The 27,268-nt window shown below is 34.9% G+C and overlaps 1 protein-coding gene across 1 annotated transcript in view; it reads left to right on the forward strand.

Moving 5' to 3' along the window:
* The first annotated feature begins 11,259 nt into the window (after positions 1-11,259).
* LOC136980079 (ATP-binding cassette sub-family C member 4-like) overlaps positions 11,260-27,268 on the forward strand; it is a 75,997-nt gene continuing 59,988 nt past the window's right edge. Inside the window, exons 1-2 of the mRNA XM_067276121.1 lie at positions 11,260-11,334; positions 13,648-13,761. Of these exons, the coding sequence (XP_067132222.1) occupies positions 11,266-11,334; positions 13,648-13,761 (183 nt within the window). The 5' untranslated portion in view covers positions 11,260-11,265. The remainder of the gene's footprint in view (positions 11,335-13,647; positions 13,762-27,268) is intronic.

A 27,268-nucleotide genomic window follows, 5' to 3' on the forward strand; every position in this document is an offset into this window, starting at 1 on the left:
TAATAAAGGTCAAACTACTATTGAGTGATAAATTAGAAGTATATGGAGTGTATGATTCAGGTTCCAATGTGTCTCTGATTAATTCTAAATTACTGAAACTAAAAGGAGGAGGAAGTAATTTGAATGAAGCAAACCTAGTAACAATTAATGGTGTTAGAAAGACAAATGGTTTGACGAATTTAAAAATAAAAATCTTTGAATTGGAAAAATGGATAGATGTATATATAATTGATGAACAAAATTTCGATTATGATTTTTTGATAGGATTAGATTTGATAAAAACATTCCAACTAATCCAAGATGAGAACTTAAAAATAACTCAGAAACTAAATCTGAAAAGGGAAGAAACTTGTACAAATAAAGAAATAAATACAGAATTAAATAATGAACCAGATAAAAGCACATCAAAAGAACACAAAATAAATTTTAATGAACATGTGATAGTAGAAAATTTTCAAATGAAAATAAATCATTTGAAGGAAGGTGAAAAAACAGAAATAAATAAATTAATAGAAAAATATAAATCAGTTTTTGCAAAGGACAAATATGATGTTGGCAAGGTTAATGGATATGAAGCAAGGATAGACCTAACAATAGACAAATATTGTAGTAAGAGACCTTACAGATGTACAATTGAAGATAAAAAAGAAACAGAAGAACAAATGGGAAAATTATTAGATAATAAACTGATAGAAGAATCCTACAGCCCGTTTGCTGCACCTGTTACTTTAGCATTTAAAAAAGAAGAAAACAAAAGGTCAAGGCTATGTATAGATTTCAGGGATTTGAATAAAATAGTAGTACCCCAAGCTCAACCATTTCCATTAATAGATGATCTGTTGATAAAGACAAGGAATTGTAAATTTTTTTCAACTCTCAATATTAACTCTGCATTTTGGTCTATTCCTTTACCAGTTGCAGACAGGAAAAAGACGGGATTTGTAACACAGGAAGGACACTATCAGTGGACATGCCTACCCTTTGGATTAAAGACCTCGCCAGCAATTTTTTAGAGAATTTTTGGTAATATATTGAAAAAGTATAAACTAACTGATTTTGCAGTTAATTATATAGATGATATACTTATATTTTCTAAAACTTTAACTCAGCATATACAACATTTATCACTATTACTGGAAGCAATTAGAAAAGAAGGTTTCAGATTAAACTTTACAAAATGTACATTTGCATCAGACTCAGTGGACCTGGGACATATAATTCTGGAACATATAATCCTCAAATACCTGGGACATATAATTCAAAATAATTCAGTAAAACCAGTGAAAGACAACTTAATTTCAATAAAAGATTTCCCTGTACCAAAAATTCAGAAAATATAAGACAATTTTTAGGAAAAATTAATTTTTATCACGAGTACATACCAAAAAGTGCAATAATTCTAGAGCCATTGCACAATCTAGTTAGAAAAAATCAAGGATTCATTTGGTCAGAGGAATGCCAAAAGACATTTGAAAGGGTAAAACAACTACCATGCTCTCAACCAGTCCTGGAGATTTTCGATCAAGATTTACCAATCAATATTTATACTGATGCTTCTTTTGAAGGTGTTGGGGCCATTTTAAAACAGATACAACCCGATGAAAAAGAAAAACCAGTGGCTTACTTTTCAAAAAAACTAAATGGAGCCCAAAAGAAAAAGAAAGCAATATACTTAGAATGTCTAGCTATTGCAGAAGCAGTGAGATACTGGCAATACTGGTTAATTGGCAAATCATTCACGGTTTATTCAGACCACAAACCACTTTAGAACATGAATTTAAAAACTAGAACTGATGAAGAATTAGGTGATTTGACATACTACCTATCACAATATGATTTTACAATAAAATATGCACCTGGAAAGCAAAATTTGGAAGCAGATTGCCTTAGTAGAAATCCAGTATTAGAATCAAATACAAATACAGATGAACAGTTAAAAGTTGTAAACTTACTTAAACTAGAAGATATTGTATCAGATCAAAATAAAAATATAGAAATACAAAGAAAAAAAAGCAAATTGATTGAAAAACAACGATTATACTTTAAGAAGGTTGGAAAAAAAGAAAAAATAATACTTACGGAAGAATTCCGCATCAAACTATTGAAAAATTTACATGAAAACTTGTGCCATATTGGAATTAGACAAATGCAGAAGACAATTAGTCCATTCTATACAGCCAAAAATCTAACAAATAATATCAAAAAGGTTTGTAAAAGCTGTGAAATTTGTATAAAAAACAAATCAAGATGACACAATAAATATGGATTTATGTCTCATCTAGGCCCAGCTACAAAGCCTTTTGAAATAATGTCCATTGACACAATTGCAGGCTTTGGAGGTTTAAGATCAACAAGAAGATACCTACATTTGCTGGTAGATCACTTTACCAGATATGCATTTAATAAAACATCAAAAACACAGAGTGCAAATGATTTTATAAAATTATTCCAGGAGATGACAAAAACAGAGAATATTGGTATGATTCTTACCAACCAATACCCAGGAATTAATTCGAAAGAATTCAAGAAATTCCTACAAGACAAGCAGATACCTATTGTATTCATGACAGTAAATGCATTATTTTCAAATGGTCTGAATGAAAGGCTAAATCAAACATTAGTAAACAAAATTAGATGTAAAATAAATGAAAGAGGAAAGAAGAAAGCATGGACAACAATAGCACAAAAATGTGTAAATAAATACAATGAAACAAATCATTCTGTTACAGGTTTTTCACCAAGATACCTTTTATATGGTACAGATGTTACGATTTTACCAAATGAAATAAAACAAGATATATCACATAGTGACTGGAATAAAGATAGAAAGACAGCATTAAAGAATACAATAAAATCACACAATTACAACAAAACATTATTTGACAGAAAGCTAAAATATTGAGAATTTAATATAGGAGACATGGTGTATGTGCAAAATGGTAGCAAGTTAAACAGAAAAAGCTAGATGAGTTGAAAGTGGGGCCGTATGAGATTATTGATAAGATTTCAAATACAATATACAAGGTAGATACTGGACACAGAAATCTGACTCAAACCTGTACCATATTACAAAACTTATGCCAGTTCCTGTATTAGAAGACAGTGAAATGAAAGATGATAGAGATGATTAGCGAAAATTATACAAAAAAAATTCCTTCCCTGGGGGAGATGTAAAGAGAGAAACCTCTCTTTCAATTTGAGTTTTGCCGCGCGTCGTGCTGTCATCGACATGGCACGTGTGGAAGAGAAATATGGCGTCATTCGATATATCATTGTAAATTGTGAAGACAAAGGAATCGATTTAGAAAAAAATAAACTTTAAAGGTCGTTTCTTTGTTTACAGGTGAGCATGCCCATTACATATTAAAAGTGTTACTTTGCTAATGTAAATTTAAAACTAAAAAAATAAAACCTTTGTTTACAAAGCAACACATCGTAGTTTATTTCGTTTGTCTAGTCTTCTCCTTTTCTAGAAGATAAATATAAGTCTTATATATATAGATTATAGATTTGAAGATTTGTGATGGTGAATACATTCAATATCTTCAAATAACAAGATAAAATTTTATGCGTAAATCTTATTGCTATAATCAGAAGTATAGTGTTTGAAAGGAATGATCTGATTGTATTTGATAAATATATGTAACTTAAATTATAACTTTTATAATTAAAAGGATTATCCTCTTCATTTCTGTTAAATGCCAAATTAGAAAAAACTAATCTGAGAGTTATTCTATAAGGTAGTTGACCGATAAAAACATTTGATATACTCATAGAGTAAATACCACTACTTAAAATAAAGACTTTTACATCTGTGCTGGGAGAAATGGCATTTTTATTTCGCCTGTATGCAGGACTTTTTTTTATCCCGATTTGAACTCATAAAGTAATATCTACTTTATTAATTTTTGACAGTGCCTTTATAATAATATTCATTGTTATTTATCATTAGAACGAAACTGTCTTCAGATCTTTCTAAATTAACTCATAAATCTACATTCTTTGTTAAAGGCTTAAACTGATTCGCTAAATACATATGAAGACACTCGATTTAATCTGTTACTACACTTTCTTTGTTAGTGTTAAATCTTTTAACTTATCCGTGCTTTAGTATTATCTCCATGTAACGGATTTTATCATATTCATTTGTCCTGCAATATCTTTAAAAAATAATGCACTTGTTAAAAACGTTTCTTGCACTTCTTTCGAATTAAATAGCAATGCATCTAATATAGCTTGATAAGGATAATTAACTTGGGAAGTTACTTGTTTGTCGTTTAAAAAGACAGTACATTCAGAAAAACCATACTATTTAAAAAATAATTAACAGGAGTAACTTTTTCCTCAGCTGTGATGTTTGATCCATTCTTCTTTACAATTTTTGCTTAAACACATAGATAAATCGAATGTAGATTCATATAATGTTCACCAGATCCAGATATAAAAAACTCGATAGGCGCTCTGCTATTGGAAATCATTGCTACTGAATTGGCAATAACTTCATACATATTATAAATAACTAGTTCAGTCAGAAAAACAGTATTAAATACATCCAATTCCCCTTTAGTACAGCCCTAATAATGGGATTTATATTTTAAATCAACAAAAATTTCCTTAAGTTTTTGCTTCTTTGTTTGTGACTGAATCTTTTTTATCGTTCTCTTTTTATACCCAATCTTGTTTGCACTTTTTAAAGTAAATTATCCTTACTTTTAGGTCCAACATCTTTAAACAAAGTTTTGTATAGTCATTAAATTATTTCCCTCCAATTACATTCAATCCAACATTCGATGTAAATTTTAAAGCATTAGTACCTACATACTTTCTACTACAACCTTTCTTTTTCAGTGATTACACAATGGTAGAAATAGGGGTCTGTGTCATCTCTGATCATGCAAATAAGACAGTTCTCTAAAGTTTGGTTGGTGGATCTAGCCAGATAACAAGCAAACTTGCCATGATAACTCAAAAGTTGAGTAGTGTATTGATTTGGAGTATATACCATTTGATCATAAAAAATTGCCTCAAATCAGAAATGAAACGATAAGTAATCTTTTGGTTAGAATTGTTCCAATGCATTTGCCAGTTCTCAATAGCTTCCTCCCAAAGTAATCGTTTGATGGTGCCATGGCTAATTTTGTTATAGCTGTAGAGATAGATGTGTCTTGAGCAGCTTCCTTTGCCAGACAGTCCGCATGTTCATTTCCAATCAGTACTTGGTGGGAACATACCCAAGTAATTCCACAGTTATTAGTAGAGTCTTTAATACTATTTCTGATCTTCACAGCAAAAGGGTGGAGTTTAGTACTGCAGATTATATTTAATGCGAATAGAGAGTCAGTTAGGATGATGATTTTAAGGTTGGAAAATGTTTTGTTAGCTCATTCTGTTGCCTTGCCTATAGCCAAAAGCTCCACCTGAAAGACATTACAATTGATGTGTAATCGATATTTCTGATTACGAATTTCCTGATGATTGTTAAATGCCACAAAACTGCACCCCACCTGAGTATTAAATTTCGAACCATCAGTATATATGCGTATATCTGAATTACTATGACAGTCAATGCAATCAGAAGTAAAATTTTCAAAAGTATTTGTGTCACAACATGGGTATGGATGCTCAATGTCTTCAGGTGCTATAGTTGTTATTCTGGCTTGGATTTCTTCACCCCAATTGGTTTGATGTATCATTTTCTTTCTATTGATTTCTATGTCAATGGGCAGTTTGCGAGCGATAACTTGCAAGCTGTTGTTGCTTGTTGTTCGATAGGCTCTGGTAGGGGTGAGAAGTGCCCATCTTTGAGAAGAAATGAGCTTTCTTTTGGTATGGACTTTGGAGACAGCCCACCCCCAGGTAACACACGGATAGCTGGGTAATAGATACTGTATGTAGATACTGTCGTATATCATAAAAAGAGCATCATGCATCTTCTGCAGATTTTTGGTGTCAGAAACCGAACTGTGTTTCACTCAGCCTATGGTAATGTTCTATATTTTATTCTAGCCTGGTTTTGATAAGTTTTTTCTAGGATCTTTCCCATAATAAGGAGAATAGATATTAATCTAGCTTCGTTGTCGGTCCCGGGCTTGGACACAGGTACCACCATTGCCTGTTTCCAGAAGTCCGGCAAAATAGCATGGTAGAGGCAGATGTTATATAATTTTATTAGATGCGTCGGGATTATACTCCAAAGATTGTTTACAATTTCCGTATTTAGCTTGTTCGGACCCGGCGTTTTGTGTTTTCCCAATGTGGTTATTGCCGTTTATTTCATTTTTAGTGAAGGGTGGTGTGTCATCCGTATTTTCAATTTTGTCCTTTTCTGCTTGTGTTATTTGTTGCCATTCTGTATCTTTGTTAAGGTCGTGTCGTCATCAGGGAAAAATTTTTTTAGTTGTGGGGTCATTATCTGAATCAGTGTAGATAAACAATTTTCAAAGTTCTTGTCTGTCATTATTTTAGTCTTGCGCAATTTGTTGCAGCATAAGTTTGTCACATAACCCCAAGGGTTTTTTGAAATGACAGTACAGAACTTGTGCCAACTTCGCGTCTTTTCTGTTTTTATAGTCTGCTTATATATACTTTGGGTTCTAAGGTAATCCTCTCTATGTTGATCCCGCACAGTATTATCTCTACAACATTAATATTTAAGCTTAAGTTTTATGGTCTGTCTTCTTAATTCGGTAAAATTAGAAGTCCACCGTGTGACACTCCTTCTGGTTATAGTATGTTTAGAGATCAATGTTTCACAGGCTGTACGGATGGTATCTATATTCTTGTTGATTTGTTTTCTCGCCTCCTTGTGGTCTTCTGAGTAATGTCCAGTGAGATTCTCTTCTAAATATTCCTTTATCATGGCTCTGTTTGGTGCATATTTGCATTTGGGTGTGTAGATCATAGAGTGGCTGTTCTTGTCGTGAATAAGGTCGTAGATGTATGCATGATCACTTAGATTTTCGTCTTCCATAACTCTCCACCTCGTTATGTTATTATAGTAGCTCGAGCTGCATACTGCCGCATCTATCCAGGAGTCTGTTCATGATGATCGAAAAGTCAGGGACGATAGAGGATTGTTTATTATCAGCAGATCGTTATTATGTAAAAATTCCTCTACAAGTTCTCTTCGTCTGTCCAGCCTCTCCCCACCCCAAGCCGGTGAGTGGACATTAAGATCGCCCGCAAGTACAATATGTGTTCCCTGGAAGGCATTCACAGTGTGCTGCAACTTCTCAATAAAGTCTACATTGTCTGTACCTTGTGGGAAATAAACATTTCTTATTATTACTCTTATTTATTATTGTCTTGTATTAGGATCTCGGTAGTCACAATGTACTCGTTGCTAAATTTCGTATGGTGTAAAATAGAAAAATTAATGTTGGGAAGAGGTGTTATGGCCCATGGGTACCTGTCGGTGCCACTAAGAACAGGACAATAAGTCGGCAGACACGAGGGAGTATTAGTACGGCAATACAGTTCTTGCAATAGAACCAAGTCAAAACAGTTTATTTTCTCGCTAAGTAGTGAGGCAGCCAATATACGTATCATAATCAATTCTTGAGTTGATGAGTGTTTTCACTTGTTGTAAGGTTGTGCATTTGCTATCCCGTGCATTGTGGCTGCAGTCTTTTGCTTTGTCAAGTTGACAGTTACAGCAGATTGGTTTTTCATCACGATTCAGACATTCACGATAGGGGGTGGCCCCCGTGCACTGACTGCATGTAAATTTATTTTGCTGACAGTCTCTAGCCGTATGATTAAATTTACAGCATTTGTAGCATTGCAAGCTCCAGCAGAAGTTCGCGATCCTGCAGCATGACCATTCGACATTTATTTTTCCAAGATGTAAAAAGATCTTTCTAATGTTTGGAGATACCTCTGCCACCCAATTGTAATATTGTCCGTCACGCTTTCCGAATATGAATTTTAGTCGATATTGCTTGGTAAATTCCTCGTTTGTGTATTATTTAGTAATTGTGTCGTTTTGTTAAATCATGTTAGATAGCTTCTCCTTGGAGATGTTAGACTGAGTAGAATATATGATCACATGTGGTCATCTTCTTTTGGGTCGTTTAGTGATCACCTCCGGTATCTTCTCTTCAATATTCTGTTCCAAGGTGGTGGCATCCTCGCTTCTGCTCAGCTCAACTGCGAGCTTTCCTCCCCCAATTTTTCGAATTCTGTCGATGCCGATGCGCATAGTGATGGCCTTAGCCTAGCCTGTATTGTTTTATGCACGTCGTTGCTATTATTACTGTCCTTGTCTTTATTGTAGACGAATATCACTTCCTTGGAGGGAGTAGTCTTTTTAACAATATAGTTGCCTCCCATGGGTCCGTTTGATTTAATGATGGTACTGTATAGTGGCATTGGAAAGTATGTTTAGTAGTTTTCTCCTCGACCACTTCCAGTTTATTCAAGATAAGTTTCTGAGTGCCTAGCAGATCCTCAGTGTTAGCAGTCTTGGCCTGGTCCTCTCTGGTAGCCATTTTATCCAGTCGTCTATTAAAGGATGCTATTAGGTCAGTTGTTTTAAAGCTGGCCTCAGGAAGATTTATAATTTTCGCTAGACACATTGCTTATGTCATTGGGCAAATGACATAATGCCCAATGACATAAGCAATGTGTCTAGGTGTGTCAAGTTTACCTTGGCGATTCTCCAAAGCATATTCTTTGAACTCCTCCAAAATGTCATAAGCGCCTTTCAGGCAATCCTCCATAATTAGCAGTCTCCAAGTGTAAAATGTGTGTACCTACACCCAGAATTCAAGCTGAAGAGTTGTCTGGAAAGAAGGAAGTACTGTCCCAAAAATTCTGCCTACTTCAGTTGACACTTGGCCAGGCAGAAGGAAAAGATAGCGTAAGTTTACTTAATGCTACTTAAAGTTAGTAAATCTGTTACAATATTTCACAGTTAACACATAAGCACAGTTCACAATATTTAGGTAGATCCTCAGTGCAGCAAACAGTCAAAAAATCCGGAAAACCACGAAAAAGCGATTCTGTTGGCTTTCCTCTGAAGAAAATGGACCGATCCGTTGGTAGTATATCCGTTGGGCTAACAGTTAACGGCGGTAGTTATGATAACAAAACCGTTTGGTTAGTTGAAGGAATGGTTGAAATTTTCCTTAATTTTTAACTCGCTGTTATTTAAATTCTATTAATCCTATATTAATTAAATTTACACAAAAAATTGCTTAAATGGTCCGCTGTCATGCACTGTCCAGATTCATTTCAGATGCAGTAAATTAGGCAAGATTCAGGCCGCCGAAGTCCGACGTAATAAATTTTTAAAACAGTATTAACTATTAAACTAGTGGTCCTGGACCCCTAAATCTTGACATTAAACTCACATATGGTCACACAATAGGACTCCGGTGTTGTTTCGGTTGAGCAAACCTCGTCTTTCGGATGATTGATCCCGAAAATGTCGCTTACTCTTTCGGTCTGAAATCTCAAAATTTTGAGGATGGATTCTAAATGTTGACACCGTTCGATTCCACTCGTAGAGACGAATCTGACGATATATATAATTACAGTGAACTTACAAGAATTACCGAAATAACACAAGTTAAACAGGAGCTGAAATTTGCACCACTTGTCCAACTCGCGACTCTAACCGACCGCCATGAGAATTGAATAATGTAGGTTTGTAAAAATATTTACTTTTGCATGTACACTGTAATAAATTAACTTTTTATGCTTTTGAAGTACAATGTCACAATGCCAAGCGACAACGCTGTGCCTAAAAAAATGAGATCGCCAATAATAATGCATTGTTATATTTGGAATAAATTAAAATTGATCAAGATATGAGGAAAGAGCGAACAACTTCCCGTATGAATAAAAAAAGCATTACTGTATTCTTGTAAAGTTTAAAGTAAATCCTTTCAGTCATATGAATAAACATAAAAGCAAAACTTTATTCTTATCAGCATGAAGCAAATGCCTTGAATGAAGATTTTGTTTTAAATAATAAGTATTCCCTATGAATAAATGCCAGCATTTATTTGAAAAATATGCATATTCTTCAGAATACATGCATCTAGACAGACATAGATTCAACTGCAAGAAGAGTGGTTTGCTGTTACTTTCATCTTGGTTTATTTTTCTGTTAATATTTAACTATGGCTCAAGTAGGTAATCTAAGGAAATATTAAATATTATAAACTTCGATCTCTCCGCAAGACAGTTATTTTAAGGTGTTATTCAAGTTTGAATAAGAAAATGTTTAATAGTTGGCACATAAATTTTTAGGAGTGACAATGGACTTACAAGAAGGTGTCTGCTCACTTCTTTATAAAAACATGAAAATATGTATACATATGGACTGATCTTCGAATCCTAAAGGCGTAGAAGAACATCGTGTTTTTATATTATTAATTTTCTTCGTAAATTTTGTTCAATACATTTTTTTCCAAGTATTTTTTTATTTGAATAACATTATTTATGGCCTCATCTTTTTCTTTTTTATGTTAGGAGTTCAAATTCAGATGGTTTAAAAATTTTACTAAATGTTCACAAAATATTTAATAAGCAAAAAAGTAAATTTATTAACTGGAATAAAAGAAAATTGTAACTTCATAAACTAAATTTATAAATATTTTTTAAATAATTTTACATAGGCTTATTTTTCTGAAAGTATATGTTTATATTTAAACATATAATAATAATAATAATAATAATCATAATAGATTACAAGCAGCTGTATTGGGAGATAAAAGATTGAAGCTGTTGAACGAGATGATTGCTGATATGAGATTAATTAAAATGTACACCTGGGAATTGCCATATGCCGCATTAGTTGAGAGAATCAGAGCGTAAGTGGTATTAAATACAGTAAAAGTTGTCTAAAACAGAAAAACTATGGAAAAAACCTGACTATACAAACAATTTGCTCAAAACAAATCGTTTCTTTTTATGTTAAATAAACTATTCTAGATGAAAACTCATCTGATTAATTGAAAATAATTTGGTGTAATTCTGGTTTACACAGATTTTACTGTATTTCTGCAATTCCTGTTTATTTCACAATTATTTTTAAAGTTCTATAATTTGTTTTAGTGAATTGTGTATATTTGCAGGAAAGAAATGAAAAAAGTTGGAATGTTTTTATATACAAGAGGAATATCATTAATAATGGCATATCCTATATCTAGATTATTTGCTTCTCTGACATATCTTGCATTTGTCTTAAATGGAGGACAACTAAATGCACAAATTGTATTTATCACTATGGGTTTTTCCGTTTATATTTTCGGTAACATGATTATGATATTTTCTCATGGAGTAAATTATGCTGCAGAAGTTTTGGTTTCGTTGAAGAGATTTCAGGTAGTGAACAGTTTCACAAATTGTTGTTTTTAAAGTTTATTACTAAAATATTAATTTAAAAATTATTCGAAAATTTTAATATTTGATTTAAAAATTTAAAAATAACATTTAATAATTATTTACAAATTTTATTAATTTAGTATTTCGCTTTCTGAGCCACTAAGATTGATTTTACACGAGACTATGTTTTGTCCAAAAATTTTACTGCTGTCAATGGCTGGACATCTTAGAGATATGAAGGAGTACATGTCTGGAGTTTAAATTTGGCAAAGAATATTTGGTGCCCAAATCATGCGCAAATAAAAAACGAGTTGTAAGTAATCAGGGGACCAAGAACAGAGTCAAAATAAAATTACGAAATGACAACATTATTTCTACAAACGGGCGCTAGTGAGAGTATTGCACATGAGTTGTTCATTGGGAATTTCGAAAATGCGAACGTTGCGAAATCGAATTTTCACAAACTTGTGACACACGTTACACGTGTATTCTGTTGCTCTCGTCTTTTTGCAGGATGGCGAAATGACAAGAGCAACATCGGGACAATTCTGGTACAGATTCCTTTCCGCTTACCGTAGCAAAGAACAGGTCTGTGACAATGCAACCCGTGGTAACCATGGCAGCAACGAAGTCCTCCATAATCTATGCCATGACCCCAAATACAAGTGCCGGCTTTTTCTCATTGGTTAGTACTCATTTTTTTCTTTTCCTTAGAAAACAGTGCGCAGTTGAGCCCTGAATCTCCGAGACATAGTCTCATCCTAAATATGGCCTTGCCATTTTTCTTGTTTTTGTTATATCACACTGTGAGTTTTGCAGAAGCCATGATGGGGGTTCAGTTGGTTATGGACAAAGCTGGACTTTTTAGTGACAGATCCCATTGTAATTATTCGGGAGTTTCCAAACTCACCTGACTGAAATTTTCGGGTTTTACAAAGCAGCAAAGAGATCTTTGACCAACCTACCAATTATACCGTTCTGAGCAAGATAGTTATTTACCACCTCATTAAAATATAGGCATACTGTAATTTTAATCGAAGAATTTTAGGCCTCAGACCTGGAAAATTTAATTACTTAGTTGATTTTTGTACTTATTTAAAAGAATTATCTCTAATTAACAATATTTTATAATTTTTATATTCTTCATCTCATTTTGCTGCCTCTAGCAATCTGCCCCCTTAGAGAGCTGCCCATTTTTCCAACTTTTGTATCGGCATCTAATAGTGACACTTTAATTCAGTAGACCATCAACAGCAGGGTAACAAATTTCGTTAATAACACTAAATATGAGTTTTACACCATCACCGATTTTAATAAAATTTGCATAAATACATGATAATGCAAATTATACGAACCATTTCATTATATGATCTATTACAAGCTAGTTATGTGTGTTAAAAATTTAAGTATGCATATGTATTATTTACTGATATTGGCTAAACTTTAAAGGCTTCGCCCTATTACAAACAAGATTTTTGGCATTTAAGTATGTGGTGATTGTAAATATTTTTATTGTTTCGTATCATAAATATGTAAAAATAAACGCAAGTCTTATGTTGTTTCTTCCTTAAGAATTTGTAAATAAAAAACAAGTAATGCTTCTGGATTCTGGAAAATAAGAGAATCAGACACAAAAAATCACTTTTACAGAGAGTAGAATTTTATCTGCTGATAGTTGGGAAAAGCAGAATAAGGCAGATGATGAGAAGACATTTTCGTTACTAAACTGAAATCCGTATGAGAACTCATAGCTCTCTTATGATATAATTGCAGTGTTTGATATGAATGTGAGAATTTGACTACTACTGTGACTTCTGTGAAATGTCATATAATTAGTTCTTTTAATTTACAGAACGCGTGTAACGAAACGATATTGATATAATTATTAATAGCGTGAAACTAATCGTGATATTTTTTTATCGACAGTTGATAATAAACATCTGTTTTTCCGAATAGCAACAGTTTATGTATTTTAATGAGTACAATATCATGGCCTGGAAAACAGACATTTTACCTAACATTTCCTGTTGATCATCTTTTCTTGGGCAGATTAGCGCCTGCATGACTAAACTAATGTATTACTGCTTCTGGTACAATATAAACTAATGCAATGTAAACTAGTATATAAGTTTTCATGTGCCAATAGAATAACTTTAAATTCAATTAGTCATAAAATGCTCATTATGACTTGGAGAATAAAATGGTGTGGATGACTGCATCCTGATGTCTAACACTACAGTTGTTCGTAAATATATTAAAACCGCGGGGACATAGATGTAATACTTCTTGTAAGGTTTTCGCATTTTAATTTAGGATTTCCTTCTCCTTCAAGAAAAAGATGACAAGACTCTGAAAGCTGTAGCAGAGAGCGAAATATTAACCGAATATGGAGTATGGATGAATAATGTCACAGCTACATGGAAAAAAGTAAGACGTAATTTAATTTCAATTAGTATGAGTTTTGAAATGAATACAATAACTGTTCTAGTATATATAATTATACTGTTTATAAAGTAGATGTATTAGCAGTAATTACATATTTCTTTGTAAAAATTGTTCAAGTATTATAACATTAAAACATAATTTTTTCAAATTATGTTCTAATGTAATACTGGTTGTTTAACTGTTAACAGCAAGATACAGATACATTTCTTCCAACAGTAATAGAACATACAGTGAGTACCCAGAAACTATTTACTGTAACTTTAATGAAATTCTCTGGTTTATTTTATTGTAAGATATCAACAATTACTGCATAAGATTGGAGAAAAATGATTAATAAACAAAAAGAGTTAGATAATTTCATTAAAAATAGGATGTCCAACATTAATAGAACATGTTCAGATTGGAATTAATTACAAAGAAAGTAATGATTGGAATCAATGAAATTTACATTAAAATACGATCAAAAAGTGGAAGAAAAGGCTTAGTAAATTGCAGAGTACCTTGCTGTTAAAAATGAAACGTGAGAAGGGCCTATCTGTGACAGAGAATATCAAAATTGATGTGTTTCACCAGGAAGGAAAAAAGTAACTTTGATTTTTAAAAAAATTAGGAAGATCTAATTCAAAAATCTCAAATTATCTCAATAATAGAGAACAACAAACGGGTAAACGAAACAGCGGGAGCAAGAGTTCAAAAAATCTAGAGAATGGCCTGCAATTCCTTTGAAGTGCAGTGAAAGGTAACACGTCCGTTGAAAAAACAAAAATGTATTGAAACTAAGCTGCACTAAATCAACAGTACACAATGTCTTGAAATCAACATACAATGTTTCGTGGATCGAAATAAAGACAGGCAACCAACTCAAGCAGAAACACAAACAACGTCGATTGCAGTTTGCAAAAAACAATGTTGAAACAGGAAAAGGATAACAAAAAATAATTTTCACGGATGACAAAAAGTCGAATCTAGACAGACCTGGTGGTTTTAATAATTATTTGGCATAGAAATGACTAGATTGAAATATAGAAAAATAGAGTAGCTGGTGGTGGTGGTGCAATCATGATTTCTGCAAGGATTGGATGGAATGAAAAAACAAATCTTTTATTTATTGAAAACAACTCTCAAACTTATCAAGAGTTTGTCTGGAGGAAGCTCCAAACTTATAGACAGGAAGTTTTTAGACAGGACTTTAAATTCATTCAAGGTAAAGCAAGTTTCCATGTGTCAAAATCAAGGTTATTTTTTTCAGAGCAAAAAACGTCTGACGTTTAGATTGGCCAATCCTTAGTGCAGATATATACCCAATTGAAAATTTTTTTGATTCACTAACACACGGTCGGTTACCATTTCAACACTTGGCGGTATTCCATCTTTATTTAGTTGAGGATAGCCATAAGTGAAGAGCCAATAGAACAATTAACAAACCGGAGAATTCGCGATTCTATTGCAATAACAGACGACAGATGAAAAGAAACAGCTGAGCAGATAAGATAATTAAAGAAATTACTTTTAAGCTTGCAAAGAGAAGTACAAAGTCTGCGAGGGAAGCTGCAAGCAAATAAACCCGAAAAATTTTATTCTACACATCCGTGAAGATTTTATAACGCATTGTATGAGCAAAAAAAGAATATGTATCAGAGCGGAAATCCTTTGACCGCAGCCAAAAGCAGAATGAATATATTCAAAAATCATAGATACCTCTAGCCCAGTGTTTCTCAAACTTTTTAGTCCACAACTCCCCTTTTGCACTTAAAAATTTCAAAAAACCCTCTGAAAAATGGGTATGTGTAGAAAAACATCCCACAGGGAGGATTAATTTAAATTTAGAAAGAATTAATTTCTTTTGTTTAATTGCATTGAAACACTTATAATTTTAATAGCAGATTTATTTTTAGTATCATTAAATATTAATAGCTTGTCTTTGGTACATCTTTGAACAAAATATTCTGTTTCGGCATTATTAAACTCAATTTGTTAAGTTAAACATATTTTAAATTAAATTTAATATGATGGGTGAGGCTGTTTATTTTGGCACAATAAATTAAACCTGGGTTTAATATCAGTCAGTGCGAGTCTCATAATGATTTCTACGTTGCTAAGACGAGAGCGCTGCTTTGTTTTGACGTCGGTCATTACCAGAAAATGCCATTTCGCATAAATAAGTGGTTGCAAATGGTAAGACAACTGCCATTGCTAATTCAGAGAGTAGTGGATACTCTGTTTTCACACTAAGCCAAAATGAATTCAATGTTTGCTGACTAAACTCTGTTTTGTATTACAACTAAATTCGGCAAATTCTTCTCGGGCACTTAGTGGGATATGTTTCACTTGTTCCATTTCTACAAGAAATGGTTTTTGTATCTAGATAAATTGTTCAGTATTTAAATCTGATAAAAAAAAAGTATTTTTAAATTGTTCTTCCATATATGACAAATGATCAATTATGATTTTCTTAATTAAAATATCATCCAAATTATTTTCCGTGATAAAATCATATGTACTTGAAAACATTACAAACGTGTCATTTTCCACACTTGATTTCCATAAGTTTATCTTCTTCATAAACGCATGAATTTTATCATACAAAATTAATATGTTCGTGTTCTCACCTTGCAGGGACATATTCAGTTCATTGAGTTTCTCGAATATGTCTGACAAATAAGACAATTTGCAAACCCAAGTTTCATTGTGGAACATGATATTTTTGTCAGACTGTTTCTGACATAAATATCATTATATCATCTTTCAACCCTATTAGTCGTTTTAAGGCTCGTCCCTTTGACAACCACCTTACTTCTGAATGTAGTAAAAGTTGTTTGTAATTTGCTCCCATAACCTTACATAAATTTGCAAACAAACGACTATTAAGTGCACGACATTTTATGAAATTTATAATACGTATGACATCATTTGAGACCAAATTAAGATCTATTGATATTTTTTAAGATACTAATGCTTATCGATAAATGATAATTGTATCACTACAACTTGAACACAAACTATATGGTGTATTTTCTCGGACACGTGGCAAATTTCATCACTAATTTTTCTTCAGTTGGTTCTTTCAGTGAGATGTGTTTTAAGATATTTTAAGTCTATTAAAGTTCTATCGATCTCACCTTGCGATCCATGTGTCCGAGAAAATACACCATATAGTTTGTGTTCAAGTTGCAGAATAAGCACCGGCACAGTTATATAAATACTACAATGATGATTGTATCATTCATCGGGTAAGAAGGAAATGTCCATTTGTAATAGATTTAACTTTTGTTATAACGCTCTGTCCCTTAATCGCTGCTGCACCGTCAAAACATCGACAAATACAATTATTCCAGTCTAATCCTTGAAAAACTCATTAACTTGTAAAAAAATATCTTTGCCTGTTGTACGATTGGTAATTGGCCGACAAAATTAAACGCATAGCTATATCGAACATAGACCAAGAGTTGAGCTAAATTTGTAATATTTGTCGATTCATCCAGCTGAATTGCAAATTTCGGACTTTAATTTTTTGTATATGTTGCTGAAACTGATCACAGCTAATTTCTGAAATCCTTCTAGTAACTGTATCATTAGAGAGAAGAATTTTTCACAATTCATCTGCATACTTTTTTCCATGAATGGTTTCTGTAATTTGTACTGCAGTGGGTAAAGCAAGTTCTTCTCTAATTGTATATGGTTTTTTAGCCTTTGCTATTAGATATGATGCTTGGTAAGATGCTAAAAGATATTTTTCCTGATTAAAGGTGTACTTTTCTAACAAATGTTTGCCTTGATTTGAAGACTTTAATAAACTTTGAAAATATTTTAGTTTTTTTAAATAAACAGTATGTTTCCTGTTGAAATGCTACAGTAATTTTGAAGACTTCATGCTTTCAGCCGTCAAAATATTATTGCATATTAAGCATAAAGGTAGTTGTTCGTTATGTGTACTGGCAGGAAATGTAAATCCATCAGTGGCGTAGTGTAGTGGGGGCGACACGGGTGGCCCGCGCCGGGCGGCACTTTAGGGGCCGGGATTTTTTCACAATAAATAATAATAATATCTTGTAAAAATTTGAACCATTTCATTTCATATTTTTTATCGCACCTACGATTCGGACCGATTGAAATGAGCACAGAATTTTTCATTACTTATTCTGTCACGAAACTGGGGAATCCCCTTTCTTTAAATGAATGTATAATAATGACATTTTGCTTATTGTAGCGACTGACAACATTGTCTGTACTGACTTGTACGGATTTCCCGTATTTTATTTAAGCGGGGAGCGAAATTTTAAGGGGGCGGCGAAATTTTCCTCCGACCTGGGCGGCTGACTCTCACACTTCGCCACTGAAATCCACATTGTAAATATGATTCATACATTCTCTTTTTTTTATGAGCTGTTCCCGATGCTGGTTCCATTTCTGTCTTTTTACTGCTTCCCGCCTCAGCAAGATCTTTAACACTCGTAACTTTTTTTTCAACCATTTATCCATATTTTAAGCATCGAACGTTTTTGATACTAGATGTCGCTATGCGTCATAATTTTTATATTAAAAGGAACTTTCGAAATATAAATTTTTGTTTTATATTTATTAATATATCTATTTTGTTTGTGCAAAATAAAAAAGTAATTTCGAACGATAAAATAGCCACGATTACTTTTTTAAAAAACATGTAATTTTCGTTAGTCTTAACATCCACGAAATTCAACATGGCGTCACAGGCAACGAAGAATTTTTCTAATAAAAATATATAAAGAAATAAAAGTTCTTTAACTACATTTCTTTTGATATATTATTAGCAATAAAATACTATGGAAATGTTTAGTTAGTGAGGACTTTTTGTTTGGAATGTAAATATTTCTATCTCCACCTGCTTACAGACGCAGCGCTGCTAGCCAACGTTGTTCTATCATAGTCTAGGCAGGGAATGGAAGTTCGTGGGATTTCCCAATAGCGCACAAATTTTTGAATGTTATATTCAGGCTCGTATTAAAATATTCATATTGCTTTTATTATTTATATGTGCAATTTATTTAAGTAAAAATTAATTTATATATTTTTGATTTTTACTATTTCTGAACATAAATCCATAGTAAATTTATAAAATATTTGAAAAAAAAATTGATCTGTCATCAATTTTTCTGTGGTCCCCAAATATTTTTTATGACCTTTTTGGAGGTCGCGACCCCACTTTGAGAATCATTGCCCTAGCCGACAAATAAGTCAAAGGTTAGAAGTTTATTTAGGTTACAGAAATCGAATAGATTTAGACAATTAGAATAATATATGTGGAAAGCAAACATTTCACTAATATCTGATGGGTAATACGATGCATAACCGATAACTGTCCTGCCATAGTAACTATTGACACAAGTTTCAAAATCACCTTTTTATCTTAAAGCTACATTGACAAGTTGAAAAGACAGAAGAATGACGACAAACTGAAGGAGTTCGAAAGCGTGACTTGCCACGCATTCTGAATCTACGGAACTATCAAATCTGAGTTCAAAATGAGTACATATCTTTCATCTTAATGTGTTACGTCATGGAAGAAGAAATTAATACACCTTGTGATGGTATAGTACATAGACTCCGATTGTGAAGCTAGGACTCGTTCCACATCTGTCAAACAAACAAATTATCTTCTCTGATGGTAATACCGTCCCCTTATTGGATATAGAAGAGGGTGACCCAGAAAAGATTGTTAGCAGAATACAAGGGCAAAATGGAATGGAGAGAAATAATAGAGTGCAGAAAAACCTGCCTAACCAAAGAGAAGTTTTTCTTTGGAAGAGAAAGTTATATCTCAGCTCAAAAAGAACCTCGTAAAATTAGAAACCGAATGTCTGAGGTTATCGAGACCATTGACACTCCTCCTCAAACAGAAATTAGCAAACAAAAGGAAGCCAGGAGATGGACTCAGGGCAAAAATAAGCCACTCTGACTGAAGAGAAAATGTTCTCTTCCGCATCATCCACCATTAAGATTAATAGCTGAGTAAGGCAGTACCAACTACAACGCAGAAAATTTATCATAATGACTGAAGAAATTCCTAAATGGAAGTTGAATAATAATCCATTCTAGAGTGACTTATTTGATCTATTAAAGAAGGTATTTTATATTTTCGATACTGCTAAAATTAAATCAAAATTTGAAACAAAATCAGGATAACAAAAAATAATTGAAAGAAAACGGGAAATTTAAAATATTAAATACAGTAAAGCATGTATTATCCGACCTCCGATTAACCGACTTATCGGTTAACCGACCGCGTTCTAGTCAGCAAATTCAAATGTCTGCAAGTGATGTGGCGCTAAAATATTTGGCAATGTCTTGGCTACTTTAATATTATTTTTGTTAAATTTTTGCGTGTTCTAGCTGGCAACACTGGCTCGACCATGAAAGGGAGGCTAGTATTTAAACTAGGCCTAATACACTATACTAATAATGTATTTTTTCATACTTTTCGGTTATCCGACCAACTTCAGTCCCGAATTAAGTTAGATAATCGATGCTCTACTGTAATTGTAGTAATAAGAAGTAATTAGGAAACAATAGATAAAATAACTGCAATAAAGATTGATGTAAAAGGGAGCTTGCAAATATCATTTAATTTTATTATAACTTTAGAATATTACCTAATCGAATTTTAAAGGACCATAAATATCCTACATGTAAACCTTAACTGTTAACTTCCTCCTAAGTAGGCGACAAAGTCTATTGATCCGATAGATATTTGTCTCCAGAGCATGAGGAATTTCTACGCTAATGACATTCATTCATTCATTCATTCAATTTGCTTTAATAGGTACTGTACAATAGTTATTGTACATTTCCCAGCCCAGCAAGAAGCATTATCAGGAAAGGGAGATACAGAGCTTTTGTATACAGAAAATTTGAGTTCATTTTAGATACAAGGACAACGAAGTAAGGTTGTTAGGAGTGTACTGTACATACAAGAAACAAAATACGCAACATATCCTGCACTTGAATAAAGGTTCAATTGACACAAGCCGCACGATAATACCGTTCGCGTGTAGAACAGAAAACATAAGAACATGCTGTGAAAACAATAAAAATATGTACAATACAGGACACGCGACATATTTCCACGTGTAGTAAATGCGATCCAAGATAAGAATCAGGTATAAAACACTAACGTACAGTACATGTTCATGTTGGAGGGAGAGGAGGAGCGGAGTTGCAGTGCAACTACTTGGCCTCTCCTCAAAAAACCCATATAGCCTAACTGAGACCCCTCCGGAAACATGTATAAGGACACCGTGACATGTGTGTAGCATAGATGATATAACAGAAACAGACATACAGAAGATTCATTGACGTATTAATTATGGATGATAATATGCATGGTAGCACTTTTCTATCTGATCAGTTTCTTGAAGACATTGTATATTTCTCTGGTGCGCCAAATGTCCGAAGGGCAGCAGGGCCATGATGGCGTGTTCCTGGAGAAGGAGTTGTAGTTCGAGGCGTTCACGCTCAAACATTACACAATTGAACAGGTAGTGCATGGAACCATCTTCTACGTTGCATGTCGGGCAGAGTCCAGAAGTTCTATTGGTAAAGCAAGCTAGATAACTCGCATACTTACTGTGGTTGGAAAGAATTTCAGAGGTAAAATAGTTCGAGATATACCAGTTCGTATTCAAGAATATGCATAGGTTGAAAATAAAACTATACGTGATGTGTTCAGCATCACGGTTCCAGGCGTCTTGCGAGAGATAAAGGGTGTTGTCTCAAACAAGATCCTGCATAGAGTTCAAGCTAATTTTTTTGTATGTAACGGGGAGAGATTCCTTCAAGGCGGTTGCTTTAGCCAGAAAGTCGGCTCTTTCGTTTGCCTCGACTCCCTGGTGGGCCCTGATCCATGTAATAGTAAACATGCAGTTCGAAGTTTGTATAGTCTTTTTGATGTTTTTGGCCAAAGGATGCAGTTTACTACTCTGTAAGAGCCAAAACGCAGACCGAGAGTCTGTATGGATATGAACGTGAATGTTTTCGTAGTGTTGATTTATGTGACTAATAGCCATATGAATTGCGTAAAGTTTGGCTTGGAAAACCGCACATCTGCAGTCCAGTTTATAGATGCTGTGGAATACTTCATTATTGTTAATATAGATGACAAAACTGCATCCAACCATATCTTGGATGCGAGAGCCGTCCGTATATACATGCTAGTCTGAAGTTTTAGTATCGTCAAAGTAGACGGCCAGATGGCCGAGCGGTCAAGGTGGCAGCCTGCCGCTCTGGGGGACCCGGGATCAAATCCGAACGGGTCGAAAATCCCCAGGTATTTTTCGGGGGGGTGGTCCGTTCAAATATGTTGGGCCCTGTCCCTCACCACCTGGTCCCCCATTGTGGGCCTGGCCGAACCCATAATGGGCCCTCTAAAAGAGGCCATCTTAGTGCCCACAGGGCAGAAAGAGTTAAAAAAAAAGTATCGTCAAAGCTGCAGCGAGAGGTTTCATCTGGCCAAGAAGTTGCCCTATAGGGGAAAGGCCATTCAATCTATTCGTGATTAATAGGTCCGGAGGAGGTGTTGATTGTTTTATCTTATTTAAGATGTTGGAGGTGTTGCTTCTGTAGAATGGCAAGATTTATAGGTGGCTTTTTTGCCAAAACATGTAAGCAGCGATTATTAATAGTTCGGAAGGCCTTCGTAATTTTCAAAAGAGCACGTCGTTGGAATCAGAAAAGTTTCCTGTTGGTATGCACCTTGCGTGTGGCCCACCCCCATGTGCTACACGCGTAAGTAACCACCGGAACATAGATCCTGTCATATATTAAAGACATAGCAGTTGTAGAAAGGCCCCAGTCTCTTTTGGCGACCTGTGAAAACAGATGCATGATAAGACCAGTCCTATTTGTGACATGTTCATCCCATGACAAGCGAAAGTCCAGGTGTACTCTCAGATAGGGCAGGAAGCCCCAGTTTGTCTTTTTGCGCTATTTCGAAAGCTTACATGCGTTTATTCAGGCTTTATTTTGCCTTGCGTTTGCGATCAGTTTATTTTGCGTAGTAACGAGGCCCAGGGGAAGCAGTAACTGTACCTTCTCGAGGTCCTGCCGTCAGTAACCCCTTAGGGGTGAAGCCAAACAGTTCACTGTGCCCGTTCAAAACGATAAAAGTCCTTTTAAGGGCTATGGCCAAGAGGCCGAAGATTTCGGAGACAGATGACTAGACGTCGTCGCAAGAAATTGAAATCTCTCTCCAGGAAGAGAGAGTTGTCTTAGCGGAAAGCATCCGTGACGAAGTAGAAGACTACATGCAGAAAAATAACACTTGCAAGATGACAGAGAAGCATGCATCGGTTATCGTAGAAAAGATAGACAAAACAATAGACATCTTGAGAAGTACTGATGTAGAACCATTGCAAGCCACGATGGACATTATAAATGAAAAGTTGGATAAAGTGCTAAACAAAGCAACAGCCACACCAGTGCCAAGTTATGCAGAGATGGTGATGAAGAAAAACACCCAACCGAAAGAGATTCTATTGGTAGAGCCAGAGCAAGAGGGAGGAAACCCTGAAAAGCTTAAAGAAATGCTGAAGAAGCATGTAAACCTACGTCAGTTGGGAGTAGGAATACAAGCTGTGAGAAATCTCCAAAGAGGCGGCGTGGCTATAGAAGTAAATACGGAAGAAGAAAAGAAGAAACTATGTCAAGAGATAGAAGACAAGACCGGCTTAAAAACACGAGAACCGGTGAAGAGAAGACCACGCGTAGTAATATACAGAGTAGCCAAAGACGCTCCAAAAGAGGAAATTCTAGAGTGCTTATATGAACAAAACGATGTGATAAATAGCCATTTGACAAGAAATGAATATAAAAAAGAAATAGAACTCGAGTTAAAATATGAAAGTAAAGAAAAGCAGATGATAAATTGGATTGCAGAGATAAACCCAAGAATAAGACAAGTACTGTTGCCAAAGAAAAAGATAAATGTGGGATGGACCAGATGTGGAGTAGAAGAATATATCAATGTAACACAATGCTTCAAGTGTGTTAAAATTGGCCATATAGCCAAAAATTGTACTGAAAAAACACAATCTGCAGTCAATGCGGATACAATCACAAATACAAAGACTGCCCGAATAAAGGAAGAGCTGAATGCTGTGATTGCAAAAGAGAGAAACTAAAAGACACAGGTCATAATGCCTGTGACAAAAAATGCCCTTAATTCAAAAATAAGAAGAATGATTATAGCCAAAATAGATTATGATAACAACTAGACATGAAGAGATTAAAAAGTTAAAAGTATTACAGATTAATGCACAAAGATCTATAGCAGCTACATCGGCATTATGCAAGGTGATGAGAAGGTGGACATAGCGATAGTTCAGAAACCCTACTGCCTGAGAGGCACATCGGGCTGTCTCATGGTGTCCTACAGGTCGCTTTACGACACTAGTGGACAAGCAAAAACTTTGGTAATAACTAAAAATAAAAGAATCCCTGTGCTCTACTATGCCAATTTCAGCAATAGAAGTATGACATGGGTAGAGATAAGCTGTGGTAGTGACAGTGTAGTTTTGAGAAGTGTGTACTGCCCGATTACAGAGGACCTCGGGCCTTACCTTAGTGAGCTGGACAAAGTAGTGAAGAACTTTAGGTACAAAAACGTCATAATAAAAGGAGACTTAAACGCCCATTTAGAATTATGGGGCGATCCAAACAACGATGATCGAGCAGAACTGCTATTAGACTTTGCTGGCTCCAACGATCTACATATCCTTAATGACCCAAAGTTACTGCCAACTTTTGAAACCCCTATTGGGCGCAGTTGGATCGATATCGATGTGTAATGGTAGAGCACTTAGGACAATTCAGAGTTGGGCTGTAGCTTCCATCAGCAGCCTCAGCAATCACAGTTATTTATTCATGGAACTTGGGCAATGCGAATGGATACAGAAAAAAAACGGGTTAGTATGCAATTAACAGGATCGATTGGTCACTCTTCCAATTGAAAATGGAAGAAATTATGAATGAATACTGCCTAACGAACGTTACAAGTAAACAACAGGCTGAACAAATAATAACAGACTTTCATAAGAAGTTGATAAATGTATGTAATAAAACAATACCTAAAAAGAAAAGTGGCAAAAGAGCTGTCCCTTGGTGGACAAAAGAGTTAGAAGTATGGCAGATAAATAACCGGCTCCGCCGACGTTACCAGAGGGCAAGAAACGAGCAAGAACGTAGTAGGAAAAAAAGAAAATATCTGAATAATTGTAAAATCTATAAGCAGAACATAAAGGACCATAAGATTAAGTCCTGAAAAGAATTCTGTACCCAGAGCGCTTCTGAACCCTAGGATTACATGTACAAGGCTTGTGCCAGCAAGCTGAAGCTGCTGCAATACTTTACAGCACTGAACACTGAAGAGAAGTACACAGAGGGATATGAGGACACAGTGGAAGCCCTAATGACAGAGATATTTTTCAAGGACGACCCTACAGACAATACGACAGAGCAAAAACAAATAAGAAATATGTAGGGGCAATAGACCCTGCCTTCACTGAAGAAGTAAATCACGCCATTTACAGGCTGAGGCCAGGAAAGGCGCCTGGTAATGACAGCATTGTGGCCGAAATAGTTCATAAAATATGGTAAATCAACCCCAGCTATCTGAGAGAAATATACAATTTGTGCTTGAGGTTTGGAGTATTCCCAAAAATATAGAAGATAGCAAAACTGGTAATTATTTCAAAAGGCGACAAGCTAGATAGATGTCTGGCCAAAAGCTACAGACCATTAAGCCTACTGCCTACGCTGGGGAAGGCGTTGGACTTCCTTGTCAGCAACAGGATAACCCATCACATAGAGGAAAACAAATTTCTTAGCCTAAAACAATATGGGTTTCTTCCTGGTAGATCAACAAAAGATGTTATAATTAAAGTGATTGAAAAAGTAAAGGGTACGTTGGACGTACAAAAGTACTGTTGCGGAATAAGTTTGGATATAAAAGGAGCCTTTGACCATGCATGGTGGCCCCTTATCCTAAATAGTCTAAGAAGAGCTGGTTGCCCAAAGAATAGCTATGAAACAGTAAAGGACTACCATAATGAAAGAACGATAATACATCAGGCAAGTGGCACTATCATTATAAGGACACTAAACAAAGGGTGTCCACAAGGATCAAATTCGGAACCCCTGTTCTGGATCATTGTCTATGATAATTTTCTAAAGACAGACAAGGGAGAAGAAGTTAACGAATATGCATATGCCGATGATACCATTGTGTTATTCGGTGCTAACTCACATAGAGAAATTGAGGACAAAAGCGAACAAATTCTACAGCTGATCTCTGATAGAGGTAAGCAGCTAAAGCTATATTTCAACCCCATAAATACGAGGGCAATTATTTTTACAAAGGGAACAATTTCCAATCTATATAAACGTTCACTAACAATTAAAATGGCAGGACATAGCATCAAAGTAGAAGAAAAAATAACCTATCTATGGGTGGTGCTGGACCACTGCCTATCATGGCTTCCACATGCCTCAGAAATAAGAACAAAGTGTACCAACTTGTTTAATGCACTAGCAAGATTGGCTAGAGTAAAATGGGGACTCAACTCAGAGGCTATTACTACCATCTATGAGGGAGCATTTATACCGAAAATGACTTACACTGCGGCAACCTGGTATGAGGCTGCAAACAAAGGTAGCATAATAAGAAAGATGAGAATTGCACAACGGTCAGCACTCCTACGAATGACGAAAGCGTTTCGGACCACATCTACAGAGGCGCTTATGGTGGTGGCGGGAACACTGCCATTGACCTCGTTCTCAAAGAGAGGGCCAGAACATACAGGTGCAGGAGAGGTCTACCAATAAAAATAGAAGACCAAATTATAAAAGAAATAGAATATGAAACCAAACCTATGGCAACAATGTGGCCTAGACCCTTAAAATCGGAAACCGATTAAAACAATAGAGGAAGAGGAGAGAGGAGACACAGAGATATATACAGATGGGTCTAAGATAAAAAACATAGTGGGAGCAGCTTTAATGATTATAAAGGACAATCGGGAAATACACCATGAACAGTTTATACTGGCCAACCATTGCTCCGTGTACCAAGCAGAACTGTACGCTATAATGCAGCAGTTCGGTGGGGTATCTCCGCTTAACTAGATGGCTCCATAATTATACATACAGATAGCTGTAGCGCCATTCAAACTTTACAACAATATTCAGATTCTAATAGAATTGTAATGAAAACTAAGAAACTAATTGCAGGATATAATTTGGATATTAAAATAAAATGGGTTAACACACACATAGGAATTGAGGGCAATGAAATGGCAGATGCCTTGGTCAAAGAGGCCACACACTTGACTAATATCTCCTACGGCAAAATGCCGATTTTGCATGTCAAGAAACTTCTTTGGCAGGATGCCATCATGAAATGACAAGATCAATGGGGTTACTCCGAAAAAGGGAGGCACACCTTTTGGCTGCTCCCAAACAT

Source organism: Centruroides vittatus, unplaced genomic scaffold (assembly GCF_030686945.1).
Source record: "Centruroides vittatus isolate TY-2023 unplaced genomic scaffold, ASM3068694v2 contig_667, whole genome shotgun sequence".
Taxonomy (NCBI): Eukaryota; Metazoa; Arthropoda; class Arachnida; order Scorpiones; family Buthidae; genus Centruroides; species Centruroides vittatus.